At 46.0% G+C, this 19765-nt stretch overlaps 1 protein-coding gene across 1 annotated transcript in view; it reads right to left on the reverse strand.

Annotated features, from left to right (window-relative positions):
• Window positions 1-19765, reverse strand: part of LOC112551217 (elastase-1-like) — a 36361-nt gene that overhangs the window by 6524 nt on the left and 10072 nt on the right. Inside the window, exons 2-4 of the mRNA XM_025210970.1 lie at window positions 18110-18219; window positions 5069-5167; window positions 2446-2723 (exon numbers count right to left, since the gene is read on the reverse strand). Of these exons, the coding sequence (XP_025066755.1) occupies window positions 2446-2723; window positions 5069-5167; window positions 18110-18219 (487 nt within the window). The remainder of the gene's footprint in view (window positions 1-2445; window positions 2724-5068; window positions 5168-18109; window positions 18220-19765) is intronic.

Consider the following 19765-nt stretch of genomic DNA (forward strand, 5'->3'; position numbering starts at 1 on the left):
TTTTTGAGGCATTCCCCCATGACTTGACCCATCCAAGAGACACCCGAGACAGATCAATCCACAGGGAATGCCCCAGAGCCCTTGCACAAAACCAATATGATTGTGATAGACCAGCCACAGACCCAGCAGTGGGGATGTGAACACAGTCCCGTTTCACCCACAGGGGAGGAACAGGGGCAGGGAGCATGCCCACTCCCCAAGGAGTCTCTCTCCCCTGCAGCTATGTCCAGCTGATACTCGCATGGATGATGCCTTTTGTCTGCTATGGAGGCAGAGGGAGCAAAGGAGCAATACCCTATTGCCCTCTGGCTAGTGAGCTCACCTTTCAAGCAACTTTGTTGCTCTCCAGCCAGGGGTTTAGAATGCCTGTATGTATGCCCTCCCACAACCACCCCTCTTTTCACAATTTCCAGCACCAGGATTTCCAGGAAACAAACCTCTGTCCCTAGCTGTAAATTCTGTCACAATACAAATAAATTAGGGGTGCACTGATTTAAAAAAAATAAAAAAAAAATTGGCTGATACTGATGGCCAATTATTAACCAGCCAGATTGGTCGATCTGATTGCTGATATGCAGCCCAGCAGCATGGAGACCAATGTACAGCCAGTAAGTCTGTTGAGGGTAAGGGGCTTGGGGGGTGGGCAGATCAAGGTCCCCATGGTGAGAGAGGGAATGGGACTGGGGCTGGCACTACCCAGAACGGTTGGGGTGGAGATGAGGGTGGCTCGTCTGGAGGGGGTGGGAGGTGGGGAAGGGACAGGGGACTATGGCAAATTTTGGGATGACTGTAGCTCACCCCATTGTCCACTGCTTCTCCCAACCACAGAGGCTATCATCTTATCGTAGAAGGGAATCAGGTTGGTTTGGCATTTCTTGCTGTTGGTGAATCCAAGCTGGGTGTTCCTCATCATCACCTTGTTCCCCTCTAGATGCTTCACCCTAGCTTTCTTGAGGACCTGTTCCATGATCTTTCTAGGTATCAAAAGTCAGACTGGCAGGTCTGTAATTCCCCAGAACACCCCCATTTCTTTTCTTAGAGATGGGTACCATATTTGCCCTTTTTCAGCAATTCAGGACCTCACTTTGTCAGGTTTGACCTAAAAACCACTACACATAGCCCAAACAAAAGTCTCTGTTCTATAACTAATGCTCAACTGCAATGATAAGGAAAAGACAGTCTTAGATAAAGGAGGCTTAAAAACAAAAACAGAATTAGTGGACTAGGGCAAAGAACTGATTTAAATATTAAGATTCACACCCCTAGGTGGGGAGCAAGTATGCTAATAAAACATACATATATAAAAATGAGATACATAGCTAAAACACAGGTATAGAGACATGCTCAGTAAAGAACTCCTTGCGTCACTCCCTTATAACCAATTAGCAAACAAGAATGCTTATAAAGGTCCAATACTCCTGTATAAAAAATGCTTAAAATTAAGAATCTGTGTGCTTGTTACATAAAATTATTCCGCTTGCACCTTGTATTGCTAGCAATAAATCTTTATACTTTCACCCCTGGTATCTTTATTGGCTTTTGCATACCGGGCACGATCCCAGACTTGAGCTGGGGCTCAACAACTTGACCTTCGTAAGTTCTCAAAGAGAGGACAGTGGTCCTGAAATTCACTCGGCCAATCCTTTTAGTAGCCTAGGAAGCCTCCTGTCTGGCCCTGCTGACTTGAAAGTATCTACTTCTCTAAGTAGAAGACAGGCCTGGTCCAACCCCTCCCGCTGGGAAGAGGCTGGTGCAGCCCCCGGCAGTGGACAGCTCGCCCTTACCCTGTGCACAAATCCAGGGGGTACATAGCCCCCATGCCTTCCCTAGGCTGTGTGCGGTGGTGGGGAGCTGCACATCTTCCCCCCGCCTGGATGAGCTGCCTGCAGCTCTGTCCCATGCTTCACCCCAGCTGAACAGAGTCTGCCTCTGCTCCTGCCCCAGCCCCACTCTCTCCCCCATCCCTCACTGTGGGGGGCCTTGATCTGCCTCCCCTACCCTTTCCCTCCCCCTACAACCCTTCCTTACCAGCCGGACACTGCTCTCCAGGCCACCGGGCTGCATTCCTGGCCATGTGCATGCTGCAGCTGTGCACATGCACACCGCATTTAATCGGTGACTTTATAAGCTGCACCAGCCAAAAAAAGCCAATTGCCGATAATGTAAATTTTCCTTTTATCAGTGCTGATCCATTATGGACTGATGGACAGAGCACCTCTAAAATACTAGTAGTTGCACTGTTTAAGAAAATAAAAGCCAAATTCCAGAAGGGTTGTTATACCAGGTACATGTCTCATCACATAAGGAGGCATTCTCTCTCTCCTGCTTAAGGACAGTGCCATGGAGGCTATACAATCCTATATATCACTGGAACATTCTCCAAGAAGGAGGTACCCTTCACACACTTACAAAATCTAATCTCCAGAACCATGGAACCAGAAATACCTTGTGTGTCACCCCATCCAGTCACCCAGCAGAAATGTCCTGGACGAAGATGGCTGTCTCTCTTAGGCAGGCAGGCATAGTGAATAAAATGGTTTGTTACAATGTCTTCCACAGGCTTGACCAAGGCGATGTCATAGTCTAGCTCATTCAGGTGTGGATAGCGGAACTGCTCATGCCGATAAATTCGTTTCACATGGTAGACCCTTTCTGTAGATTCAGCGTGGTTAATGCTGTGCTTTCCCAGAAGAATTCTCCACTTTGCAACATCTTCTTCCTTCCTAAAAAGAATTCAGGTAACACAGACCTTCAGTAAATCAAACTCAATGCCATTTTTGTACTGGTCTTCTTTTACCTTTTGTGATTACGTGCAATAGGTACTAATCCTTGTACTACCATGGTTGAGCTGAAGGTGCCATTTACTTACAACCTGTGTGACAATCAGATCAAAGTATTCAAATTTAAAATGGCATTCTTTAGAAGTACAAAATAGTCTGTTGAAATCGGACAAAGGCTTATTTATGGATAAAAAGCAAGATCCTGTTGCAAAAGGAGATTAGAAGTCAATCAGTGTAGCTTGTTTACTATTTAGCAGTAGCAAAGACGGAAGCTGTAATACAGGTTCAGTGAAGAACAAAATAATTTATCACTTAGCAGTTTCAACAGAAGTATTTAATAGGCCCATGTGAAAGAAAAATAAACAAATGCTTTACATGGACTTAATTATTCACATGTATGTCATATAATCTGAAGTAGGCTGTTCCTTACAAAAGTTCATTCCTTTCTAAACTACTTAATCACTAAAAGGTCCTACTCTCCCCTACCTTCTGCATGGCCTTCATAAGAGATTGAATCAGCTGAATCCGTCAAACTGCTACTCGACATCTTAAATGACATGAGGGTTTTAGATGGGATCTTTGTAGTGAGGTGAATTTCACCCTTATACTACATTGCATATGGCTTGGAATATACTTAAGTGTTTTTCATAAACTTTTATTTAGCCTGCTCTTATTGAATAACTGTTATAATTTATTGTTCATTAAGCTCTGTTGCATTAATTTTACTGTGCTACTTTATAATATCCTTTACATTATCTTTCACCTTATGATTGCTGTAGTGCAAAATTAAAAACTACATTGCATTTATTTGCAAAGGGAAATTACCAAATATATGACATATTTACAGAGGAATAGAATGCTTCGTATGGGGTAAGAATTATTAAATAAAACTTTACCAGATACAGGAATGAGCCACTTTCTGTATCATCATATGAAAGAGTCGTACAGCTTTTTGGCTGTTTGAAAACCAGTGTAGAATGTCACAACCCAAAGTTGTGGTTTTTTGTTTTTGTGTGCTTCGGCACTGCTAAATTATGTCCCCGCCAAATTGCAGCTCCTTTGCACGGTAGAGTTTTCTGCTGCAATAGAGAACCCGCGTGCAAAACAGTATTTCCCGCCAGTTTGTAGCCTTCTTTGCATGGTGCATTTCTTTTGCATCATAGTGATGCATGGTGCAAAGGAGTTCCCGCCATTTGTATTTAGATTCACGCCACATTATTGGCTGATCCTAAATTATGCATACGTGGCGGCTAGCGATTGGCTTGCTAGCCGTATAAAGAGCTTGGGAGGTTTCCGCCCAAGTTGAAGAGAGAGAGAAAGCAATTGGAGTTTGGGAGAGAGAGCGTGAAGATTTTCTAAGCGCTGCTAATCCCTTCAAACCCAGTTTCTTTTTCTCCTTAAGAGGGCAATAGAGGGCCGACTAACCGAACCCACGGAGTCTTAACAACTCCGGGGGCCTATTTACCGAACCCACGGAGCTTCAACCACTCTGGGGGCCAAACGGCCTCTAGCCTCTCCCCGTCGCCGAGCGCAATCCTAAGACGCATCCCTTTCCTTTGAAACTACCAAACCAGCGGAGCTTCAACCACTCTGGGGCCAATTACCGAGCCAAACCCGCGGAACTTCAACCACTCCGGGGTCAATTGTCGGAGTCCTCTAGCGAGGACTAAGCGGAGCTGAGCCTGGAAAACTGTCCAGCCTACACCACGACCATCTTTGGTGTAAGTAAACAATCTTTTAATCAACCATTACGCGTCCGTAACTAATTCTAGCTCGCCACCGTTCTTCTTCGACCCCGGGCTGCTGGCCACAGCCCGCGTGCGCAAAAACGGGTCCGCATATCGCTCCCGGCTTGCACATGGCAACATAGACGAGATCGGGAGGCGGCCCGCACATAGAATACTAATAATAGAAAACCAATTGCTTTAAAAATCACAGAAGTTCATTGGTTTTTAATCTTTCCCTCCTTTGATCTCTCTTTTCAGTTCCAGTAACAAAAGCAGACATCTTTTGAACTCATTTCTACAGCAGTTCAGTAAGTTTTCTTAACATGTCCTCTGGTTAGATGGATTCTTTTGTTTTTACCATGGTAATGTCTAGATTAAGACCTCTCACCAATGTGAACAATTTTTCTTGATCAATTTCTGTCAGATCTCATGTATATATTTTCTAGGTTCTCAAGTACAGAACGTGCCTAATTCCATATTCATTTCTTTTGGTGGAACCTGTTCACAAAGATACATCCCTCAACCCTTCAGGAATTTAAACAAAGATTGTAAGTGCAGAACTTACTTCTGAAAGCAGTGGGCAGCAGTGAGAATCCAGCTTTTGTGAATGAGAGTTCCACCACAGACGTGAACAAATCTTTTGCTTGTTCTTGTTTGAACCTAGATTATAAAAATAAAGAAGATAATGGAAGTTACATAAATATGAGATTTCGTTTTTAGATGTATGAGGGGCGGAAAAGTTAGTGACAATGTGATGATTGATGCCCTCTACTGTGCAGTTTGTGTTAGTAGCAGTTGCATGGAGTGGGAGAAGAAAGTCCATTTGCTCCTGCATTTTTGTAAAATGCACCTAAAATAGTCACTTTTCAAGACATATTGGTCAGCTAACGAATGTGAATTGAGAAATGGGTGTCACAGGTGTGCCTACTCCTTTAAGGGCAGAAACTGCCTAGAGAGAGGGCCCTACGAGCCAGGTAGAACCCCCACAGGTGCAGGTTGCTGTGGCAGCAGGCAAATTAGGGAATTGGCCTGCACCTGCACCCAGTCAGTTGACCAGAAGGAGGCAGAGCCCTGGGCACATATCAGCCAGCGGGCTGGGATTAAAGGGTTAGTTCTCTAGCAGCAGCCAAGGAGGAAGGAGCTTTCATAGAGATAGATACTTGGAGATGCTTGACTGTCTGTTCTGATTCTGGCAGGATTAAAAGGCTGTAGGAGCTAATAAGTACTTGTGGGTGGGAGGAACGTTTATACTGAGAGAGAAGCTTGCCTTAAAAGGGGTAGAGTGTGGACCCCAGTGTATTGTTGTGTTGTAGCCCAGGGGCTTTTGTTTTCTGGTGTGTGTGGTGTTTTTTTTTGTTTTTTTTTGTTTTGTTTTTTACACATACACATATACTGGTGCACCAGACTGAGACTGGGGAAGAGAAGGCCTTATTGGGGCACGCTACAGTGTGGAGAGCCCAGTGCCAGTAAGGGCGCAGCGGCAGGGCTGCAGAAGAGGCTCCAGTCCCCATTTTGGTGGGGCAGGATGTTATGGAGCTCGAATACCTGTAAAGGGTGGGGGACCACTTCATAGAGCCCTACCGTGTTAATGTGATGACTCGTCAACAGAGCAGAAAGGCTAAGGTGGGAGGGTTGGAAACTTCCCAGGGCCTGGTCACCCAATTGGCTGCAGTGGAGGGGAAGGGAGAGACTCCCCCTGACTGCAACCATCCACCAGCCACTGAGGGAACCGGCAACCTCAAGGTTGGGTTAAGTGACAGCCCCAGGGAGGAGCTGGGTCAGTGGAGGAAACTGAGATTCTCAGGGAGAAGTTAGAGGACATCCCTGTGGGTAAAGGTACACTCCTTACCAGAACTCCCTGCTGATTGCTTAGCTGGGCAAGAGGAGTTCAAGTAGGAGGTTCTAGAGGACCCCAGCTTGGAGGGACTCGAGCAGATGGCTTAAAAGCCAGAGACAGAGTTCACCCCAAATGAGAGGGAATGGGTGGTCTGGGATAAGGGACTCCTGTATCAGGTGTGGAGACTGAAGAACCATGCTGAGACCTGGGAGCCCTGTCCCAGCTCATAGTACCTCTTAAGTTCAGATAACAATTGCTTTCCATGGGTCATGATTTACCTTGTGCTGGTCACATGGGTAGGGAATGGACATGCCAGTGGTTGCAAGCAATCTTCTATTGGCCCAGGGTTGCCCAGAATGTGACTGACTACTGCAGATCTTGTAAGATGTGCCAGTAGATGGGCAAAAGTGGGGACAAGAGAAAGGGAGGGGCTATAGAGGAGCCTATCATTGATCAACCCTTCCAAGAGTGGGTATAGACATTGTGGGTCCACTGAGGCATAAGACTTGTAGAGGGAAGTAGATCTTGACTCTAGTGGATTTTGAAACTCAGTACCTGGAGGCAACTGCCTTTGCCTCCACCAAGGCACCTGTAGTTGCTGAAGCCCTGACCAAGATCTTTCATCTGGGTTTCCCTTCCGAGATCCTGACTGACAGGGGTGGGAACTTCCTGGCTGAGGTGATGAAGTGCCTGTGGAAGTGCTGCAGCCTACCACCCTCAGACAAATGGGCTTGTAGAAAGGTTCACTGGGACCTTGAAAGGCATGCTAAAGGCCTATGTAGACCTGGTCATCCTGGACAGGCTGGAGGATGTGACCTATGTTGTGGCCAGGAACAGTTCAGACAAAAAGCCTAAAATAGTACACATGAACATGCTTAAACCATACCTTAATAGAAGTGATGTGGTATCTTGGATTTCCTCAGCTGAAGGATCACCAGAGGAGCCGGTCATATATGGTATGGTAACTGGGGAAGAGGCAGGAATAGAGGACCTCTGCCTGCCAGATCATCTGCCCTCCCAGGACAAGGACAAGCTACTCGCAGCACTCAAGGACTTTGAGACGGTGTTCTCCAACAAACCAGGTAAAACGAACCTGGCAGTACACTCTATAGATGGGCAGCCATCGCCCTATCCAATCCAGACCATATGGAGTTGTAACCCAGGCAGTACTCCAAGAGGTACCCCCTCTCCAATTGAAGGGATCAAAGCAGGAGCACAAATGCTGTGGGAGGTGTAGGGACTCTCCTCCCCCTATAGAGCAGAGCCAGACCACCAGTGGGGACTTAACCATATACCTTTTAATGAGGGAACAATACTGGGAACATAAAAGGCATAAATCAGGGGGTATAGTGGACACCACAATGCCCTAAGGGGGCAGGATTTCACAAAGGTTATTTACAATCATTGACAAAAGACAGGGTTAACAAAACATAAAACACAAACAGCAGAGCAAACAATACTGGTTGGTGAAATATAAAAAGGCACAAAATACAAAATGTCAAATGACAAGGAAATATAGGGCCGAGGTACCTGGAGGGGAAGAAAGGGGGAAAGAACAATGGTCCCTTTCCACTGCAAGATTTGTTTCTTGTTAGCTCACTCACCCCAAGTCATCTCAACTGGGACTTGAATTCACTTTTCCCCATGTGGTAGGCAGAAATGCTGCCACACAGCCACCCCTGGTAGCACTGCTCCAATCTGCTACGGGTCTTGGCCTTCCTGGCGCGAGCTCCGGCCTCACGTCAAGCTGCCTGGTCTCTGATTGAAGGAGCTGGAAGCTGATCTGGGAACCTCTCAGGTCACTGCTCAGATCCTTGCTGGAGCGGGGGAGCCTCTCCTGCTGGCCACAGCCTCTTGTAGGGGATCCTGGAGCCCAGCAGGAAGCCTCTCCTGCCAGCTGCACGCCATGTTGCTGAGGGTCCAACTGCTGCCTGCAGGTCCTGCTCCTTCAGGCTCTCCTGGGGCAACTGCTCCCGCCCTGCTGGCTCAGCTCTTGGAAGCTCCTTCCTTATGGTCCCTCGCTGGTCTCTTCCCTGAGTCAGCCATGCTGCCCCTTTTATCCCCCTCCAGGTGACCCAAGGGGCCAATCAGGGGACATGGAGGGTGAGTCTCTGGGGCCGATTGGTGAGGAAAGGGAATCCCAAGTCATCCAATCATCTTTTACCCCTCAAAACCCCTGGACCAAATCATTACCAGATTGGTGAAGAAAGGGCATCCCAAGTCCTCCAGTCATCTTTTGCTCTTTAAAAACCTCTGGGCTAAGTCACTGCCGGCCAGCCTATCACACAGTTAATGCAAAAGTGAAGCAAGAAATAAAGTGGGAGCTTGCAGAGATGAGAGAGTTAGAGGTAATCTGGCCTTCAATGAGTCCTTGGGCCAGCCCGGTGGTACTCGTCCGGAACCAGGATGGGACCATTTGGTTCTGTGTGGACTACAGGAAGCTGAATGCTATTACCATCCCTGATCCTTACCCTATGCACAAGACAGACTCTCTGCTTGATCAGCTGGGCCCAGCCAAGGTCTCTACTCTCGGTCTGCCCAAAGGATTGGGGCAAATGGCACTGGATCTAGACACCATAGCCAAGTCTGCCTTTACCACATCTGTGGGACTATATGAGTTTATGGTGTTACCGTTCAGTATGCGCAACTCTCCGCATCTTTTCAAAGACTGACTAATAACCTGTTACAAGGATGTGAGCAGTTTGCCATGGCTTACATTGATGACATCATCATCTTCAGTTAAGACTGAATCGCACCTGATTCATCTGACCACTGTGTTGGGTAAGATCAAGCAAGCTGGTCTTACTGTGAAAGCCAAAAAGTGCCAGTTGGCACTATCTGAAGTGATATATTTGGGACATTGCATGGGTGGAAGTCGGATTGCTCCCCTGCGGTGTTGGCTACAAATGTCCAACTCGGGATCCTTAAAATTGTGGTTTATTAGGCGGATTGAAACATGTAATGAAGTTAAACCTTGGGGCTGGTCCACACACACACAGTAGCGAGCTACAAGAGTCAGGTATACCTATCTCACAGGCACTGGAGTCTGCCATCGAGGCTTCTTTCAGCATGGTGTTATCTTCCAGAAGGGGGTCGCTGGCTGGTCCTTCTGGCTGGACAGGTCGGGTGCTGGTCAAGTTGGAGAGCAAGAGGGCTCCGCCAAGGGTCACTTTTCACTGCTCTTTTATCTGTCCTTGGCAGACTTTGGTGACTCCCCAGTTTTCAGGTTTGCCCAATCCAGGGGTCGTTGACCCTCATGGGACTTCCCCCTTGGTGGCTACTGGATAGCATCTGTCAGCCCCAGGGGTTGTCCGCATGTATGTGCAGGTTTGGGAGTCAGTTGATGAATTTTGAATAGGGCTCTGGGAGCGGTCGATCTGGAGATATTTAGCCCAAAAGTTGGTCCCTGGCATTGATTAACTCAGACCAGGGCTTTTAGCCCTCGAACAGTGACATTTAGAGATTTCCCGGTTGCTACATTGTCTTCTATTGATTTCTTTCGTTGGTTGATCTGCAGTTTTCCTAGGTGTTAATTGCTGCCTGCTACTGTGTTACGCATTCAATCACTGATTCACTCGCTAATTCAGGGGCCCGCCTGATACAGGGAAGCAGCAGTTTGACTCCTGCCCTTGTTAACATTGTTACAATGTATAACTTACTTCTGAAACTAAACACATTTAGTTGAAAGTTGAAAGGTGAGGAGTATAAAATATAAGCTACAAAAGTAATGCCATGGCACACAAATAGATAAAAATACAAAAACACAAGGGGAGATACAAAATGCGCACACACAAATTTTAAAACACAATTCCTTATCTTAAAGTGAAAGAGAGAGGAAGGAAGAAAAGGTAGAAGAGGAAAAACATATACAAGGCGGGGAGAGCAACTGCAGGCAAGAGGAAAAGGGGGTGTTCTGCTACAGTGGGATGAGATTGAGGCCATTAGACTGGCCACCCCTACAAACCAAGAAGCAAGTCAGAGCCTTCCTTGGCTTGACTGGATATTACAGGGGGGTTGTCCCCGGGATTGGAGTGACAGCAGCTCCCTTACATGAGCTGACCAAGAAGGGCAGCCCTGATCCAGTGGTCTGGAAGTAGGGGTGTCAGGAAGCATTTGATACCCTAAAGGCTGTCCTGATCAAACAACCAATTCTGAAGGCACCGATCTCTGATAAACCCTTCTACATAGCCACTGTTGCCTCCGACTCAGGACTAGGAGCTGTACCCTTACAAGAGCACAGAGAGACATGACACCCCGTGGTTTACTTAAGCCAGAAGTTAATCCCTTGGGAGCAGAACTTGTCATCTATTGAGAGAGTGTTTGGCAATTGTCAGGGCACTGAACAAGCTGAGACCCTATCTGTGGGAGCAGCAGTTCACCATCCTGTCAGACCACGCCCCACTTCAGTGGTTGCAAACCATGCAGAATACCAATGCGAAGCTTCAAGGATGGGCCTGGCAACTTCAAGAGGGCAACTTCACCGTCGAACACATCAAAGGAAGCCAGAATGTGATAGCGGATGCCTTGTTGCGAAAGGACTCTGGGTAGTGGGTCGGATGGGCTCAGGGGCCGACTTAAGAGAGCTCTGCTAAGGGAACTCCCCAATGTGCTTTAATGTTTTGCTGTGTATTGTTGTTATGACCAGTCTTATGTATTATATAATCTCTCTTTAGGTGTGCAAGATGACCCTTCTAGACAAAACATGCTTGTACCCATGGCTCTGTGAAGCCATGTGCCCAAGCTTTTAAAGGGTGGGGTGGGGGGGAAGTATGGCAGAATTATATCTCTGTCTTGCCCCAAACTCTGCTGTCAGGCGGATGACCGATCTGACAATTGGTTACCATGGTCACTGCAAAGGGCAGACGCCCTTTGGCCCCATCAGCTTCAGGTAACCCTGAGTTGTAACCTGAACTGATACATTCCTGAGGGAGGGGGAAACCTGCTCACTCTGCCTATGTGACTGGCCTCACACACCTGGATGGGGGCTTAAACTCCCTATTGTTCTAAGCAATGCCAACTTGACTGGGAGGGGGCTAGAGACCCTGCTAGTCTATCTGGCAGCCTGTGATGCATTTCAAATTGGTTGGCAAGCAGCCAACAGCTGCTGGCCTTCATTGGATCAGATAAATGAGGTCATAAAGTCTATATAAGTTAAGGACTGCCCAGGAGGTGGGAAAGCAGCCATTATGAGAACTCTCAGAAAAGCTAGACCATCTGACACTCGCTCTTTCTTTTGAAACTCGTAGTCAGTGAACTGCTTGCCTCCAGAAGAAATCTCCACCTGCCTCTGGATGATAGTTGTGAGTAAGCTATATATCTGGTTAGATCTCAAGTAGCTTGCAGTAACACAGATGCGTAATCAAAGGCTACCATGCCACTGTTTGCTCTAAGAGATTTCTGTGATATTGCTCTACCCTGTACCCTATTCCAAGCCTACTCCTTATAACCAATAAAGTTCTCCTCTGTACCTACCATGGGACACTTATTGATAGAGGGTCTAGATCTGCACTGGTCCAGTCCTGCAGGGAGGGTCCAGATTCTGCACTGGTCCGGTCCTGCAGGGAGCATACCAGGGAAGCCAAGGCTGCAACTGAACTCCAACTAGCTTCGAGCATCAAGGACAATAAAAAGTCCTTTTTCAGATATGTGGGGAGCCGGAGGAAAAGCAGGGGCAACATTGGACCCCTGCTGAATCAGATGGGGCAACTGACAACTGACGCCCAGGAAAAAGCCAACCTATTAAATGGGTACTTTGCGTCGGTCTTTCATCAGTCCCGTGGGATGCCCATGCCCGCTACGGGACAGGGAAGTCCGGGAGAGGGTGATCCCCTGCCCTCCATTAATGCTGACCTCGTGAAAGAACATCTGGAGAAGCTGGATACCTTCAAGTCAGCCGGCCCTGGCAATCTACACCCCAGGGTACTCAAGGAGCTGGCGAGCATCATAGCCCAGGCTCCAGCACGGATCTTTGAAAACTCTTGGCGCTCTGGTGTAGTGCCCAAAGACTGGAAGAAGGCCAATGTGGTGCCTATGTTCAAGAAAAGGAGGAAAGTGGATCCGGCCAACTATAGGCCCATCAGCCTGACTTCTATCCCGGGGAAGATCTTAGAAAAGTTTATTAAAGAGGCCATCCTTAATGGACTGGCCGACGCCAACATCTTAAGGGATAGCCAGCACGGGTTTGTTGCGGGTAGGTCTTGCTTGACCAATCTCATTTCCTTCTACGACCAGGTGACCTATCACCTGGACAAGGGAGAAGAGATCGATGTCATATATCTTGACTTCAAAAAAGCCTTCGATCTGGTATCCCATGATCACCTCTTGGTGAAACTGGCCAATTGTCGCCTTGGGTCCACCACGATCCACTGGCTGGAAAATTGGCTCCGGGGTCGGACCCAGAGGGTAGAAATCGATGGAAGTCACTCATCGTGGTGTCCTGTGACCAGTGGGGTCCCCCAAGGCTCTGTCCTTGGACCCATACTGTTCAACATCTTCATTAATGATGTGGACACTGGAGTCAGAAGCGGACTGGCCAAGTTCACCGATGACACCAAACTTTGGGGCAAAGCATCCACACCAGAAGACAGGCAGGTTATCCAGGCTGACCTGGACAGGCTCAGCAAGTGGGCGGACGAGAATCTGATGGTGTTCAACGCCGATAAATGCAAGGTTCTCCACCTTGGGAAAAAAAACCCGCAGCATCCTTATAGGCTCGGCAGTGCTATGTTGGCTAGCACTATGGAAGAAAGAGACTTGGGGGTCATCATTCACCACAAGATGAACATGAGCTTGCAATGCGATGCGGCGGCTAGTAAAGCGACCAAAACGCTGGCTTGCATCCATAGATGCTTCTCAAGCAAATCCCGGGACGTCATTCTCCCCCTGTACTCGGCCTTAGTGAGGCCGCAGCTGGAGTACTGTGTCCAGTTTTGGGCTCCACAATTCAAAAAGGATGTGGAGAAGCTTGAGAGAGTCCAGAGAAGAGCCACGCGCATGATCAGAGGTCAGGGAAGCAGACCCTACGATGACAGGCTGAGAGCCCTGGGGCTCTTTAGCCTGAAAAAGCGCAGGCTCAGGGGTGATCTGATGGCCACCTATAAGTTTATCAGGGGTGACCACCAGTATCTGGGGGAACGTTTGTTCACCAGAGCGCCCCAAGGGATGAAGACTAGGACGAATGGTCATAAACTACTACAAGACCATTTCAGGCTGGACATAAGGAAGAATTTCTTTACTGTCCAAGCCCCCAAGGTCTGGCACAGCTTGCCACCGGAGGTGGTTCAAGCACCTACACTGAACACCTTCAAGAGCAAACTGGATGCTTATCTTGCTGGGATCCTATGACCCCAGCTGACTTCCTGCCCTTTGGGCGGGGGGCTGGACTCGATGATCTTCTGAGGTCCCTCCAGCCCTAATGTCTATGAAATCTAGATTATGCCTCTGGGTCCCCTTGGTTCGGCTGATTAAGGGAAACTGCTATTTGTGCTTCAGACTGAGGGAAGCACCCCAGGTTCTTGCAGTGGGTCAAGTACCCCTCACATACTACTAGACCTGTGCCTCCCAGGGGGCAGAGGGCCAAGATCAGTCCAGACTCTGGGTGGTGGTGGCGTTACCCCCAGGCTTGTGGGTGTACTCTAGGAAGGAGGTTGGCCAGACATGAGGTGCCCCCAGGGTGGCACTCGGAGCCTGGAAAGTGGTCGGGCACAGTGAGGTGGGTGGCTCAATGCTGGAGCACTCCCTACTGGCCTGCCACACCACACATCTAGCCCATAAGTCTTGCGGGGGTGGTATGGTAAGGCACTTCCTGAGTTTGAGACCCAGTAAGGGGTCCGACAACCCACAGGGTTTAGAGGAGTCTGTCAGAACTGTGACTGAGCAACTTGAGGGCAGCCTCCTGGTTCTTCAGTTATACCAGCAAGATGTGGCAGGTGAAATCAGTAGGCACCCATAGGGTGGAGCTGGCACTGTCACGGTGCCCTAGGAACATCATTGACATCCCTGGGGTGGCCATATCATGACAATGGCTAATAAAAAAGCCTACTGTTAACTATGACAATCTTGGCATATTTGTCTAGTTAGACTATCAGTATCATGTTATCATATTTAACTATTGTACCAGCTTTTCTCTAGTCTGGAAGCAGACCAAATTACCCTCCGCCAAATTTATGGGGTCACTATGGTTTGAAACACTGACTCTGGTGGGGCCCAGCCCAGTGAGCTACATGGTAAATCATGAGCCACTTGGCTTTGGACTACTATCCGGCATAGTTTGTACTATATGCAAGTAAATGCCAAAGTGTTTTGCATGGAGCGTCTGCGCTAAAACTTCAGCAGTTTAAAAAAAGGCAAAATACATACATTCTGGATGAAGTAAGTCTATGGGTACTATATGCAAGCTGTTACAGCCATGTTTAATTACAAGGTTATTGTTTTCAAATTTGCTTCTTCCTTCTATGCTCAGGAGAAAGAGGCTTCAGGGGGTGAAAGTTAGGAGAGAAACAGGGCAAAGGGGCTATCTGACCCCCCCAGATTTATTTTCTCTACTGTAGCAGTGGGAGGGTGACAAATTCAAGACCAACCTCCAATAATTAGATTCTATGCCTAGAAAGTTATAAATTTCCCATATATTAAATCTAATTACTGTGGAGGGGGGTCATCTTTTTAATCAGGGTCAACTTATTGGAGTAAATGCAGTACTCTTGTCCCATACTGGTTTTGCAAATAGCATGATGTGGCTTCTGCTTTTCTACTAAATTCATTTTTTATATCATCTTCCTTCCATCCTCTCACATGTCAGATCCTGTTGCATCCTGTCTGGCATACCAACTGAGTTTTTCTCGGGGTAAGGATGATCTTTTTTGTGTGCCTGTGCACAAAATGCTGCGGACAAACTCTTGACTAAGCTTTCTATTTATTTTCCCATCTGTATCTATGAATTTATTTCTACGCTGCCCTTCCTGACAAAGGCTCAGGGCAGTTTACAGAAGAGAGTAAAATAACTTCCAAAGTTGGGGTACAACTGAACAAAAATATCAAAATAAGATAGGATAAACAAATGACGACTAGCCAATCCAATTATATAAGTTGTGGCCATCGCACTGGTGCTGTAGGTGTTACTGTTGCTCCCTGATGTGTATTCTTGATGTTCTTCTTACTCGCCCACCACGCCTTGATGGAAAAATAGAGCTGATGAGAAAAGAGGACAGTTCGGGTTGTTCTCCTTAAAATGCCTCAGGATACTGGCTGGAGTCTCTTCACGGGGCTCCTACTACCCTGTCACGCTGCCCTGACCACACCTGTGCTGCTCTGGCCCTTCATGTCACTTCGGGTGCTTCATTCCTCTCTCTTTGTCTAATGTGGTCTCATGGTCACGAGAATTTCCTTTGTCGTCATCTTGTTTTCCCGCCACCAATATCCCTAGGGAGATGGCATTGTGTTGCACTCCCTTGTATTGGGCTGTTTGCTTCACAGTTCCAGTGAGGGTTAAACAATAGTCCTCTGTGCTCTGGCCTTTTAAATCCTCAGGGTCACTGCCCAATCTGTCTCTTCCCCCGCATGCCTTTTACCTGCCAACTCCTCCCCCAGGAGTCAATCTGTCTGATCCCTGCTTCGTGAGGTCCTGCTAGGATCCAGGCAGGGCTTCATTGGGAATATCTGAGTTCTCTGGGTCTGGCACAGTTCTGCCTTTCCTGCTGTGGTCTGGCTGCAGGTAAGCTTTCTTCCTTGCTTGTGATGGCATATCCCCTTTTCTTCTGTAATGGGCACTGCATCGGGTGCCCTGTTACGTAAGATTAAATTGAAAATGGTTTTCAAGTATTCTTAATATCATTAGAGCTGTGTGAATCAATCTGCTAAGGAAAATGTTGGCACATCTGCTCATTTCGCCAATGATTTCTAAACCTTAACATTCTGTCCCTGTGGGAGGTCTTCATCAAAAAAAGGCAGATTCCCACCTAAATGATGGCAGCTTTTTTATACCACCAAATGCAAAGCTAAAGTAAATAACTATGCTATATCTACTTCTGAAATTTATACAAGGGAGGCAGCATAATCTCCATGTTGATTCATCTGTAAGCATATACCCAAAGCATTCAGATAACTTCCATCAACGTGGCATATTTTAACAGTATGTATTTTCTCTTCTATATACTACAACCTGAATGTACTTGTTAAGAAAAATGAAAGTGACAAAGGATCTAACAAAAAAAAACTAATCACTTCTAGTTGCTCTCTCAGCAGGACTGAGTCATACTGTGAAACGATCAGATTTTTGATCATTCCTTTTGACCATATAAATTAAACTACAGCTAGGAGCAAAGTAACTTTAAAATACTATATGTGGTGTAACATATGGTCAATTCAGATTATTCACAGTAGTACACAACTTCTTTAAGTGTCTGGGTATGGAGGCTTTCTTCCATTTGTCCTTTGAACTATATATGGCCACCTTATTCTCCCCAAACCTGGGACATATTAGGTTAAAAAAATGCCAACTTCTACCTTTATTTGAGGTTTTCTCTGGGTTTTTTCAATATAACGTGCATTCCTAAACACTCTAGTCTTGGATCAGCATTTTCCCATGACTGCATGTACTGGATTGCACATATTACCAGCAATTCCAATATATCTCTGTATAATCAAAGGGGAATCTGAGAAGCCCTCTGTAGAACTGTGACATTTAAACCAATTATTACTGGGTGCAGCAACGTAGGATTTCTAGATAATTCTTTCCTCTGTCTTTCCTTCCTCATTTGGAAGATAAGAATGGGGAAAAATTGTACTGAAGTCTCTTTCTCATTTTATTTGTAAATCTTAGTTTAATGCAGATTGTCTTAATGTAATGTGTTGCATTTACCAGTTTTCTTTTTCTTACCCCAAATTCTCAGATGTCAGCTAAATTTCAAATATTAATTCTTTCTTATAAGTACAACATATTTTCTTCTGTTACGCAGCTTCCACCTGCAGAAATATGGGCATCTTTAATGGCTGAAAAATTGGAAAGCACCAACAGCTCCTTGAATAGAGCACTATCTGAGCTAGAGGCTTTGGAGATACTAGCATATAAAAGACTGTAACAAAATAAGGAAGAAAACATGGTGCCTAGGCCTGATTTATAGAATAATCCAGTCATATTACCAATATACCTTATTTGGATGTATAACTAGTGATATTACAACTGCTGAAAATATCACTGACAAAGTTCTGCAGCTTCACTGATGTCATACAGAGGTAGATAAAAGTATGAAATAAAAAGAAGAGGTTATACAGAGAATATACCTCTGTAACTAAGTTCAATTTGGTTTAAAAAATTCTATTTTCTCCTGAAACTGCAATGTAATTTTTAGTTTTAAAAATTGTTCTGAGAAGGACTGTGCTCCTATTATTAAATATAATGTGTAAAGAAGTAAATTGCATTATTGATTTGACAGGATTTGGGTGGCTAGAATCCAATTTAAATAGGCTTTCACCAGGTTTTTGAATTGATGACCCCTGCCACACACACACTTTACAACCACAAGAGACTCTCCATATATATTCTTAGACCACAACCTCTATTTAAAGTTTTGAGAAGCATTTGTATATATAATTTTACCATGGCTTCATTGGTAACAGGATTGGTCCAGCACATGGACACAGTTACAAAAACATACTTAAAATGCACTTTGAATAACTGCTATTCACTCCAGTATCAAGACTGTCCACAGACGAACTGAGGAAAGACAGCAAAATTTATCCCTCTGAAAGGTTTTGATTGTCATTTGTACCTGTAATGAAACTTGCCAAGGCCAAGAATGTGGCCTTGCTTCGTTGCCTGATATAATTCTTCCCACCATGTTTGGTTGAAAGTATCCAACTCCACAATTTGCTGGCCAGTCTAAAATACACAGAGGAAAAAAGTAGGCAAGCAAAGTCAGGAAGGGAGCACGTGTCTTAAATACAGACAGAATTGAAAAACAAACCACCATCTAACAACCTACTGCATTCACTAGTCTCTCATTTATAGTACAGGGATATTAAATAGGATGGACTATTTTTAAAAAGCAGATTTATACATAAAAGGAACATTTAGGGTGTGAGTATACACAGGCTGATGTTAGTTTCAGATGCCTATGATTGTTTGAAAAGTTCATATTTGAGCCAAACGTTCTTATGTTTCTCAGCCTTCAGAATTTTATTCTTTTTTCCCCCCTGAAGAATACAATACCTTCTTCTTGGGCTGCTTTGAAGATATCTGATCACAGAAATGTTCAAATATTTTATTGGTATTCGTATCACATACTAGGGGACACATTCTTTTAAATTTTCATTTTAATCACTCTAAAACAGCTTCTTTCAAAAAAATCCATATTCCATAGAAGTACACCCTACTACTAGGGATAAATACCGTATTTACTTGAATACTGTTTTTCCAATATAGAATCTAATTTGTGGGGGTCATCTTATAAATTTGTTTTAACTTTCCAGGTATACAACCTAATGATTAGAGGTTTGCCTTGAATTTGTCCCCTTCCCACTGCTACAGCAGGGAAAATAAATCTGCGGGGTTAAGTAGCCCCTTGCCCTCTGCTTCCCCTCAACTTTTCCCCCAGCAGCTCCTTCCCCCTCTCCTTGCTGTCAGACCCTGCTCTCACTGAGCACACAGCAATGAGGATCCAATTTAAGAACGTTGACCTTGAAATTAAGCATAGCTGTAGCAATTTGCATACAGTATCCATTCACTTAGCTCATGGTGAATTGATATATTTTACCTTTTTTTTAAACTTCTGCAAGTTTTAGCACAGGTATCCACAAATATTTGCAAGAGCCCGGCAGGACAAATTATGCTGGGGGAAACCAGCACGGGTTCGTAGCAAGCAGATCATGCCTGACTAATCTAGTCTCTTTTTATGACCAGGTTACAAAACGCCTGGACACAGGAGTAGGGGTGGATGTCGTATACTCAGACTTCAGGAAGGCCTTCGATATGGTATCCCACCCCATACTGGTAAGCAAGTTAAGAGGCTGTGACTTGGATGACTACACAGTCTGGTGGGTGGCGAATTGGCTAGAGGGTCGCACCCAGAGAGTCGTGGTGGATGGGTCGGTTTTGACCTGGAAGGGTGTGGGCAGTGGGGTCCCGCAGGGCTCAGTTCTTGGACCAATATTCTTTAATGTCTTCATCAGCGACTTGGACGAGGGAGTGAAGTATACTCTGTCCAAGTTTGCGGATGACACAAAGCTATTGGGAGAAGTGGACACGCCGGAAGGCAGGGAACAGCTGCAAGCAGACCTGGACAGGTTGGACAAGTGGGCAGAAAACAACAGAATGCAGTTCAACAAGGAGAAATGCAAAGTGCTGCACCTAGGGAGGAAAAATGTCCAGCACACCTACAGCCTAGGGAATGACCTGCTGGGTGGCACGGAAGTGGAAAGGGATCTTG

Source organism: Alligator sinensis, unplaced genomic scaffold, assembly GCF_000455745.1.
Source record: "Alligator sinensis unplaced genomic scaffold, ASM45574v1 scaffold374_1, whole genome shotgun sequence".
NCBI lineage: Eukaryota > Metazoa > Chordata > Crocodylia > Alligatoridae > Alligator > Alligator sinensis.